Below are 11,251 nucleotides of genomic sequence, written 5' to 3'. Positions count from 1 at the left end.
GAGGATACCCATTAATCTTGCACCTCCAGGCATGGTTTAGCCTCAGCTTGGCAAAAAAGTGCCTCCTTCAATGAGGTTAAGTATGTGTGTGTAAACATGCATATGCAGAGAATAATTGAGACCCACTTTCACGAAATGAGCAGGACAGAAGCCCAGTGAAGCGTCTATTTGATAATAATGACAATAAAATCATGACGAATAAGAGCCTAATACTGAGCACTACGTGCCCAGTATTATTCTAAATACACGAATTATCTCACCAAATTCTCCCAAAGGTTCAGGCAGAAGGTTCTGTTTTTATCCCTAATTTTTAAGAGATGAAGTAAACTGCCCCAAATCACCCAGCACCTAAGCGGGGATTCACACCCGGGCAGTCTGACTCCAGAGCCTCTCCTCTCCACCACTCTGTTAGCAGTTTACAAACATACATTCTGACATACTCTGGAATCTGTTGTTATTAAAAAGCTAAAATGAGTAAACTTAGGCAACATCAACTTATGTTTCCTCACCTGGCCTCCATGTTCCCAACCACACGCAGATAGTTCTTGTGCCGACGAATTCGACGCTGCACCTCATGAAACAGGTAACGAAGCTGCATAAAGATGACCAAGCTAGCCATGGATAACCAGATGTTGCCAAATAACTTAGAAAGAAAGAGAGTAAAATACATGGTAAAAGTGAACATGAACTTGCTAGTGATGAAGGCGCAGTATGCAGCAGAAGCTCTTCACTGTTGGTGATGGTGAACTGCAATATTTTTCAGAAAGGAAATACACAGATGTATCTCATTACTCTAAACAAGGCACATCCTCGTCTGCCTAGGTGCTCCACTGCCAGTCATCTTTCCTGAGAAACTCATCAGAAATGGAAAAGCTTTATGCAAAAAGATGTCTATCCATGAAATTATAAAAGAGAAAATATGAAAATGAACAAAATGTCCAGCAGAAGAACAGTTAGGTTGTAAACTTATATAATGTAAAATTATATACTCATTAATTACATTTATTTATATTATACAACTACATATTACACTATTATATTTGTATATATAACAGTTCTGAAGGTCAATTATGGGAAGACAGTATTAGATAAATAAAAAAAGCAAGCTATAACTAATTTTATCAAACTAATACATGATAAAAAATATGTAAAAATGTGAAATAGCAAACAACCGAATATAATCTAAATAACCCACTGTGAGATGTGGTTTATTAAATCATGGTACAGCTATCTGAAGACATTTTTATCCTGAAAGTATTAAAATGGCTTAGAAGAACTGATGCTAGCATAGGAAAATGTTCATAATACATCAGTTTTTTTAAAAACTATATGTCTATATGTCTAAAATATCTCAATTTATGAAGGTATGTACTCAAATACATAAAAAGAAAACTGTTAAGCAGTTAAACACAACAAAATCTTCAGGAAACAAGCATGAGGAAAAAAATTAAAATTTAAAAAAAGAAGACAAAAAAATCTTAAGAGTTATCTTTGGCCATTTGTCCCCTTTTTGAGGGGGGAGGGAGACTTTTTTTTTTTTGAGATGGAGTCTCACCCTGTCGCCCAGGCTAGAGTGCAGTGGTGCAATCTCGGCTCACTGCAACCTTCATCTCCCAGGTTTAAGCAATTCTCTGCCTCAGCCTCCCCAGTAGCTGGGATTATAGACGTGAGCCACCACGTCCGGCCGAGCCTCTTTTTTTTAAAAAAAGAATTACATGCTTTCTTTAAAAAGTATGTTTTCAAAGTTTCTTTCAAAAAGCAGACTTAGAAATGTGCCATGTCTAGCCCAATAATTTTTAAATGATACTTACTGGGCTTATAATTTAAATAAACTGCCCACCAACTATTTTAATTCTCACCATTACTAGATCACTGAAAGGCCAACCAATGAAGCAGATCTATGACACTGTAACTTCTAACATATCAAAGTAAAATGTAAACAATGATGGTAGTTGGAATGTAGGAATTAAGTATAAAGACTTTTTTTAATTACAAAGATGGAAAATGTATGAATCCATGAAGTAGCTAACACTGCAGGAATTCCCATTACCACCTACAGAGTAACTGCTAAATATTTAAAGCCATAGAAACTGGGGAAAGGCAGCTCCTTACTTTCATGCTAAAAGAATAATCTATTGACTTGGTCAGCAGAGTTAACTAAGTCTCCCAGGACAACAAACACCTCCTGAGTTAGGCACCAGTCAAAGCAATTCCACGGCACTGCCTTACACCCAGTGGCAAAAAGAGGGAGGGTTTGCAGCCACATTCATTTTTAGTCTTTTAAGTAGTCCATCCGCATCTTATTCCTAAAGTTTCATTTTTTAATAAAGAAACCATTACTGTTCCTGATTCTGAAATGCTTGCCCTCTGTTAGAGCTTCTTCTGAGGAAACTTACCAACATGTGAATATGGTGCATGAGGTCCAGGGACAGGAGAGTGAGCTCCATGACGAAGTCTGTGTAATAGACGTACGTCCCCTTTCCTTCCCACGTCCCTTCGTGATTGAGGTCCCAGAGGTGAATTACGTATCTGTAATGAAGAGAGAAAACACCTTAGTAATTTACTGTTACAACTGAATTTGGTTTAATCATACTGTAATTTAGTCAGATTTTTATATATTTCATACCTGCTACATCTTAAAATCAACTGTATGAGTAGGCCTCAATCACCTCCCTCTCCAGTTTCACTCACCGTAAAATCACATGCGCAGTCCTCACTGTCACAAGAAGAGACTATAAAAAAGGATATTTTCTTTTTAGTAAAATTTAGCGTTGCTCAGACCAAACTTATTTTTATAAAATGATAAAAGACAAACATTTCTCAGTTCAATTAAAAAGCAGATTGTTCAAGTTTACCCATTATTTTATTTTCTCTGCTTCAAAGTTCCATAAAATATTTTTATGACATAGAAACTCAACTTTTATTGAGGAAAAGTCCTGTTAATAAGTGACAACCAATTACACCTATCCCCTGGGAATCCCCCTACAATCTTGAGGTTTATCCTGGTAGTTTGACCATCAATTCTATTTCACACAGCATTAAGTCACTATCACTGATTACTCAGAAGGGTGATGCTGTAACTCCAAGTATAGTTCAGGTACTGCTATCGTAGACATGAGGACCTGCTCTCTCCCTAGTGCTTTGTGCACTCCCTTTGTCCACCAGCAGAAAAAAGAATGAAAGCAAGCAAAAGCAAATTGATGGCCAGGCACAGTGGCTAACACCTGTAATCCCAGCACTTTGGGAGGTCAAGGCAGGCCGATTGCTTGATCTCAGGAGTTCAAGACCAGCCTGGTAACACGGCAAAACCCCATCTTTACAAAAAAAATCAAAAATTGGCCTGGCATGGTGGTTCATGCCTGTGGCCCCAGCTACTGGGGAGACTAAAAAGGGAGGATCACTTGAGCCCACAAGGTGGAAGTTGCACTCAGCCAAGATCGCACCACTGCACTCCAGACTGGGCAACAGAGTGAGAACTTGTCTCAAAAAATATATATATATATATTTTTCATTAAGAAAAAAGTCCTCTTAATCTAGTAGAATAAAACTATTACATTGTTTATGTTTTAGATTAAATTCCCATTTGTAAGTGAAAAATATTTTACAGGAGAAACACTATGAATATAAGAAATGATTTAGTTTAAAATATCAAATCTGTAATATGATAAATTATCTTAAAAGAATAAACACTAACAAGCTAAAATAAAAGTATATACTATAGTATGATCTGACAGGCCTAAGTTAATTGGGTTTATTTTTAGGTATATCCTTTTCAAAGTTTGGACTAATATTAGCTGAAAGTTAGAGAACCAAAAGAAGGCAAATGTAAGTAGCATTCTAACTGTGCTTTGCAATATAATATACCTAAAGCAATAAGTCATTATAAATAGATTTTTCAACAGGTTTTGTGTCAAGATGAAATACAGTTGCATATTTTTAAAATAGAGAAAGTATTCACCTAAGATTACATATCCTAGTGTTTATATTAGGACTATTGTATTTTAATTATATTATAATATGATAATTAACATTATATATTTAAATGTTCCTTTTCTAATTTTACTTACACTACTAAATGTACTCCAAAATGAATGCTGTCAAACAGAAATAAACTTTAACTCTGCTCTACCAAATTCCCAATTAGTAGTTCAAATTTAGTAAGTGTTTTGATATTAGCCAATTAGCTTCAGTTTATCTAATATCTCATTTTTTAATTAACACTACTAATTATGGGTATTTTGCCTTTGGCCTAAGGAAAAAGCAAATACAGCCATTAAATATAAGGACATACAAAGAATTTTTGTTTTGTTTTTTTTTGAGACGGAGTCTCGCTCTGTCACCCAGGCTGGAGTGCAGTGGCGTGACCTTGGCTCACTGCAACCTCTTCCTCCTGGGTTCAAGCAATTCTCCTGCCTCAGCTTCCCGAGCACGTGGGACTACAGACGTGCGCCACCATGCCCAACTAATTTCTTTTTTTGTATTTTTAGTAGAGATGGGATTTCACAATATTGGCCAGGCTGGAGAATTTTTATTTCTACTGAACAGAAATTGGTATTTTCAGAAAGGTTTAAAAGAGTAAAAAATTTTTAAATCTTAAAGTATTCATGAATAGACCAGATTTTTCCTTCAAAATTTACATATTCATCATTTTGTAAAATCTTTATCCCCTATGTAAAGAAAGAATTACATAAAATACCACACAAAAGCATTCAGTACCAGTACCCAGCACACAAAAAGGAACTGAAATGCTTGTTAAAGACCAAATATCCATCTGTCATTTCCTGGGTGAAAATAACCTGTCAAACATCCAGCTTCCTTGAAAACAGACAGAAACACAATCTGAGAAAGTCCTGCGTCCAGCATCTCACCTCTGCAGCCATGAAAGCCAAGGTGTGCATTCCGTGGGTGTAGCCGGTGATGCAGCAGACGGCCGCCAGTCCACAGCAAGAAAGCAGCATGGCAACCAACAGGGACAGGACTCGACCGTGGCTGCTCATTGGCGTGGTGGGCGAGAAGGAAAGCTGAAATGCACACAGTGGGAAACTGCTCATTCTTCTTCATGGAAGTGTTAAACTTCACTGAGAAATTCAAGGTCCATCTTGGCTTCTCTACTTAGGGTTCTGCGCTAAGCACAGAAAAGCATCCCACTACTATACGGTCCTATTCTACAATAACCCAAATATGAGCATGAGCTGATATTTAGAGATCCTTGTCATTTAATATACTGAATATAACAATATGCATTATATTTTTATCCCTTACTCTCAAGGATCCTCCTAGCACTGGGATTATAAACCCCTAGAAGCAATGTTCTGAGGGTATACAACTCTCTCCTCTCACCTTCAACAGGACTCAGGACATGCCTGTTCTGTTGTATTTCTTTCTTAATCTTGCTCTAGTCCTCCTCTCTGAAATTGGCATTCCCAGTCTATTAGGGCTAGAACAACTGAAATGCAATCCAGGCGCAGATTTACCACTATTACAATGTGATGTCAGCACTATGCAAGGAGAGGCAACTGTCTGAAAAGAAGGCCTGGAGCTGTAACTCCTGAGGTCACAGGCGGAGATTAAAAAAACCAGTTTGGGAGGTTAGAAGTTCCTGTTTGTGGCTTCAAATGAGGGTTGAATGTGAAAGAAATAAAGGTTTGAGAGTGAGATTAACTCACACCAAGGTGCAAGGTCCATGTGGACTGGGTAAAGACAGGGAAAAACAAGGCCCTGGAGTGGGTTTAACTGAGGGGCAGCATTGTAGGTGCACATTTATCTGGGACTCATGAGACTACTTCAGGTCACTAATGGGTGGGGGTTCACCCCTACAGCTATGATCTGAAACCAAGTGACAGATCTTGTACCAGACATAAAAGGATTCACTTCTGCAACCAAGGAAGCTAAGGGAACTAATTCAGTCCTGGCCCGGGGTGGAAAGAGTATAAACTAGTCAGAAAGAAGAGCTCCAGGAACCAGGGTAAGCTGGGGGAGACAGAAGGAGACTGGAACAGAAAATATCTAGAAAAGACCAGATTTTATTGTTTATGTATCAAGGTTTCCTTGCACCGTGAACAAAACAGTCTGCATAGGTGAAGTGACCCCACGTGAGCTGTAACGTAAACACTATGGGATTGGGAAGAAAGCTCCCCAGGAGACTACGATTCTGCATCTCTTGGCTGCTGTAGAAAGTTCTTCAAGAAACAGGCAATGGGGGCCTGATCTAGAAGTCTTCCCAGGAGAGCCACCTTGACCATGCCTGCTGTGGCTCATTCACGTTACACAATTCAAAGCTGGCAAACGTGTGACTAAGCAAGCAAAAAACTTGGCTAAAAACTCACATATTCAAATCGATCCTTGCAGAGCTGAACCATCAGGTGCAGAAAGACAAGTCCGGCAAACCAGAGGCACCACATGACCACCTCTTCCACTGTTTGGACATTCAGCACACCAAAGATGAAAATGAACTTGTAGAAAATAAAATTCCAAAATTTGTCTTTGAGATGCTAAAAAAGAAAAATGTTTATGAAGGTGAGTACTATCACACCTACCCCATTTGAGGGAAGTTACCATAACAAAAGCTGGTTTCTATGGAAGATGTATTCCACACTTGGCTTTCTAACACTTGTCCTCAAGAAAACAGAAGAAAAAACAAAAAGCAGCCATCTGAACAGAGGTAAGACACCCAGAAAGTAATCTATAAACTCTGGACTATAACCCTAAATCAATTATGGTATGTTAGCTATTCAAAGGATAGTGATATGAGTTTAGTAACTTATGTATTAAGAAATAGGCCCAACGCAGTGGCTCATATCTGTAATCCCAGCACTTTTGGAGGCCGAGGCAGGTGGACAGCTTGAGCTCAAGAGTTTGAGATCAGCCTGGGCAACATGGTGAAAACCCATCTCTACCAAAAAAAAAAGAAAAAACCAAAAATTAGCTGGGAGTGGTGGTGCATACCTGTAGTCCCACCTACTCAGGAGGCTAAGGTGGGAGGATTGCTTGAGCCCAGGAGGTCAAGGCTACAGTGAGCCATCATCATGCCACTGCACTCCAGCCTGGGCGACAGAGCAAGACCATCTCTCAAAAAAAAGAAAAAAATGCTTACATTTTTAATGCACAATGAAAAAGAATGGTAAGGGCTATCATTTTTACTACTTCTACCTTCCAGATTCTCACACAATAGAAAAGATTAGACTTTTTAAAAAAAATTATTAAATTAAAAAATAACACAATCACTTGCCAGCCCATAATAAATGGGGCATAAAAAGGACAAAGAAAACAAAAAATGATGCCTTAACATTTTTATGAATTTTCCTGTCTTTTCCCTATGTGCAAGACACATTAATTTTTGCACAATGCTTTCTTTCACCTATCGTATTGTGAGAACCTTACCAATGTCAATGAATATTCTCTGAATATACCAATATACCGTTTTAATGGCTAAAGATGGACACTGAAACTGTTTTAAAATTTTCACCATTCAAAGAAACATTATAATGAGGGCCAGGCGTGGTGGCTCACACACAAAATCCCAGCGTTTTGGGAGGCCAGGGCAGGCGGATCACTTGAGCCCAGGAGTTCGAGACCAGCCTGGGTAACATGCCAAAATCCTGTCTCTACTAAAAATACAAAAATTAGCTGAGCAGTGGCACATGCCTGTAATCCCAGCTACTCAGGAGGCTGAGGCACGAGAATTGCTTGAACCTGGGAGGTGGAGGTTGCAGGGAGCCATGATCATGCCACTGCACTCCAGCCTGGGCAACAGAGCGAGACTCTGTCTCAAAAAAAAAAAAAAAAAAGAAAGAAAAAATTGTGCTGAATATTTTTGTATGTATCTTTGTATGAGTTACTTCAGCATTGTCAAATCAAAAATTGCAAATGTTTTTATGGTTTATAGTAAAATCTACCTAACTTCCAAATCAGTCCTGTAAGTATATATTCTCATGGGCAGTGTGTATGCATATTTGCTTTACTGTACTCTTTTACACAGAGGGCTTCCAGTTTTAACAATCTTCACTAACCCTGAAATAGGAGAGCAATAAGGAGGGTCTAGTTCACCCCACATGTTAAAATAGACTATCAAGCCGTCTAGGGGGCTCAGGGAGAACTGAGTGAAGAGGATAATTATGGAAGCATGATTCTAAGTGTGTGTGTGTATATATATATATATATATTTTTTTTTTTTTTTTTTTAAGAGACAGGTCTCACTCTGTCATCCTGGCTGGAGTACAGTGGCCCAGTCATAGCTCACTGCAGCCCCAATCTCCTGGGCTCAAGTGATCCTCCCACCTCAGCCTCCTGAGTAGCTGGGATTACAGGCACATGACATCATGGCTAATGTTTTTTATATATATATTTTACAGAGATGGGGCCTCCCTCTGTTGCCAAGGCTGGTCTCAAACTCCTGGGCTCAAGTGATCCCACCTTTGTCTCCCAAAAGAATGCTTTTATATGTAATTTGGAACCATGTAATTGTTTCAGAAATTCAAAAAATAAACAGAAAAAAGCAAAATGTACTACAAATTAATAATGTGACTCCTTAAAGATTTTGAGAACTTAAACGCACTGTACTCTGACCAGACATCTTTCGTAGAGAACAAAATAAAGTGGAAAAAACTCATAGACTATGCCCTAACTCGATCCACCAAAAGGGCAGAGACACCCCAGTAACAATGAGCACACTCAGTCAGTATACAACTTGGCTTCTAAATATCATTGCCCAATAACATGAACTAGGAATCACTGGTGAATGTCTGTTTCCAGACCTGATGCAGGGAAAGTACAAGGTGAACTTAGGACATTTTGTGCCCTGGTTTTGAATGATACTGCCACTTGGCTCTGCCATTTAGTTTCTGTGTGACCTTGGGAAAGTCACTTAACATCCCTGTGCTTTAGTTTCCTCATCTATACAATAGATCTTACAATAACAGCATATACCTCATAGAATTTTTGGGGGAATTATACATAATATATGTGAAATGGTTAGACAAGTGCCATACTAGGCACTAAGCACTTAAAAAAAAAAATCAAAAAGCTTCCTTGCTCTAAACCTCCACTTAACATTTTAATCATTTTAGATATTCGATGTCTTTGCCTCTAGCATTACTCTATTTCTAGAACTTTAAGCACCCACAGAGCAAACCCATGTCATCCTAGGGATTTCTAACTCAAAATGGTTCCTAATTGATGCTACTGGATGACATTAAACATCAAATAAACCAACATAGAACAGCAGGGAAGATGCGATCGATGCTGAAAAAACCAAAAGTGGAGCTGGATAAGAAATATGCTCATTAGGCCGGGCGCGGTGGCTCAAACCTGTAATCCCAGCACTTTGGGAGGCCGAGACGGGCGGATCACGAGGTCAGGAGATCGAGGCCATCCTGGCTAACACGGTGAAACCCCGTCTCTACTAAAAAATACAAAAAAAAAAAACTAGCTGGACGAGGTGACAGGCGCTTGTAATCCCAGCTACTCGGGAGGGAGAATGGCGTAAACCCGGGAGGCGGAGCTTGCAGTGAGCCGAGATCGCACCACTGCACTCCAGCCCGGGGGACAGAGCGAGACTCCGTCTCAAAAAAAAAGAAATAGGCTCATTATAATTACCTCTGGATCTAGTAAAAAAAAAATCTCTAAAATACTCCAAGGTTATACTTTCTATAAATTTCAACCTGATAGAACTAACCTTTTAGGGAAAAGAAAGTATATAAAGCCCACTGGTGCCAGATCAATCCACCAAGCCTGCCTGGCCTGACCAATTTCTGGTCTACAAATAAAAAATTTGAAGAAAAACTTGAAGAAGTATCAAAAGCAGCATTCAAGCCAGTAGAAGTGGCTCACACCTGTAATTCCAGCACTTTGGGAGGCTGAGGCGGGCGGATCATTTGAACTCAACAGTTCGAGACCAACCTGGGCAGCATGATAAAATTCTGTCTCTACAAATACCAAAACAATTAGCCGGGTGTGGCACATGCCTGTAGTCTCACTCAGGTACTCAGGAGGCTGAGATGGGAGGAGACTGCTTGAGCCTAGGAGGTTGAGATCGCAGTGAGCAGAGATTGCACCACTGCACTCCAGCCTGGGTAACAGAGCAAGACCCTGTCTCCAAAAAAAAAAAAAAAGACAGCATTTAGAACCTATCTGGGAGACCTCTAGAGTTGATACTGGAGAAAGTACTGAATACTAACTAATGAAAAATCTCTGGGAATACAAAACAGTCCTGTTCACAACGGCATTCAAGGGCTCAACCACCAAGTAATACATGTCAGCTCTAAACCAGGACTTCAGTTGATTTTATAAAAGGAAATTTGGGTTGAAAAGGGTAGGTAAGGAAAGAATGGAACATTCTGAATACAAAGTAAAGCTGCTGTTGTGCTTTTCATGTAGTAGGTTCCTGTGTCTTATCACTGGGATAAGATAGAATAAAACACAGTTTTGTTCTTATGTTGTGATTTTGAAGGCCAGTTCTAAATTCTTACTTTAAAACATACCATGCCAGGCACGGTGGCTCACGCCTGTAATCCCAGCACTTTGGGAGGCCAAGGCAGGCGAATCACCTGAGGTCAGGAGTTTGAGACCAGCCTGGCCAACATGGCAAAACCCTGTCTCTACTAAAAATACATGGATTAGCTGTGGTGCACACCTGTATTCCCAGCTACTTGGGAGGCTGAAGCAGGAGAAGTGCTTGAACCCAGGAGGCAGAGGTTGCAGTGAGCTGAGATTGAGCCACTGCACTCCAGCCTGGGTGACAGAGCAAGACTCTATCTCAAAAAAAAAAAAAAAAAAAAAAAATTATTCTACACCCTACCCACTCAAATCCTCAGGGAACTGCCAATCTATACGGTATGCTTGTGGCATAATTCTTCATTGAAAGCGTTCCCTGCCTGTTCTGAGTCACTTTCCAGTTTCAGACAATCTCACCCAAAACAAGAACAAATCTCCTAATTTTATGCTTTTAGAATTCTTAATTCACCTTCCCACAGAGAAAATTGTCCTGGTAAATTCTTTTGGAAAAGAACCCACATTCTACAGAGTGACATTTATGATCATTCAAAATCAAACAAATCTAGGCTTCTCTAAAAACGACATTCCTAAAAATCATGAAGAAAAAAAGCCATAAAAAACAATATTGGGACAACTTGGCTGCACTGAATATGAACTGTGGATTAGACAAAGTATTTTTTCAATGTTAAATTTCCTAATTTTAATCACTGTGCTGTAAAAATGCCTTTGCTCTTAGAAAATGCAAACTGAAGTATTGAGG

At 39.3% G+C, this 11,251-nt stretch overlaps 1 protein-coding gene across 2 annotated transcripts in view; it reads right to left on the bottom strand.

Annotated features, from left to right (window-relative positions):
* The window catches only part of AMFR (autocrine motility factor receptor), a 57,167-nt gene that overhangs the window by 34,102 nt on the left and 11,814 nt on the right, over positions 1-11,251 (bottom strand). For both annotated transcript variants that reach the window (XM_021932358.2, XM_021932359.2), the window contains exons 3-7: positions 6,327-6,491; positions 4,869-5,021; positions 2,692-2,732; positions 2,397-2,529; positions 510-643 (exon numbers count right to left, since the gene is read on the bottom strand). In XM_021932358.2, the coding sequence (XP_021788050.2) occupies positions 510-643; positions 2,397-2,529; positions 2,692-2,732; positions 4,869-5,021; positions 6,327-6,491 (626 nt within the window). The remainder of the gene's footprint in view (positions 1-509; positions 644-2,396; positions 2,530-2,691; positions 2,733-4,868; positions 5,022-6,326; positions 6,492-11,251) is intronic.

Source organism: Papio anubis, chromosome 18, assembly GCF_008728515.1.
Source record: "Papio anubis isolate 15944 chromosome 18, Panubis1.0, whole genome shotgun sequence".
Lineage (NCBI taxonomy): Eukaryota > Metazoa > Chordata > Mammalia > Primates > Cercopithecidae > Papio > Papio anubis.
Note: the sequence above shows the minus strand (reverse complement) of the source record. Positions and strands in the feature narration are given on the sequence as shown.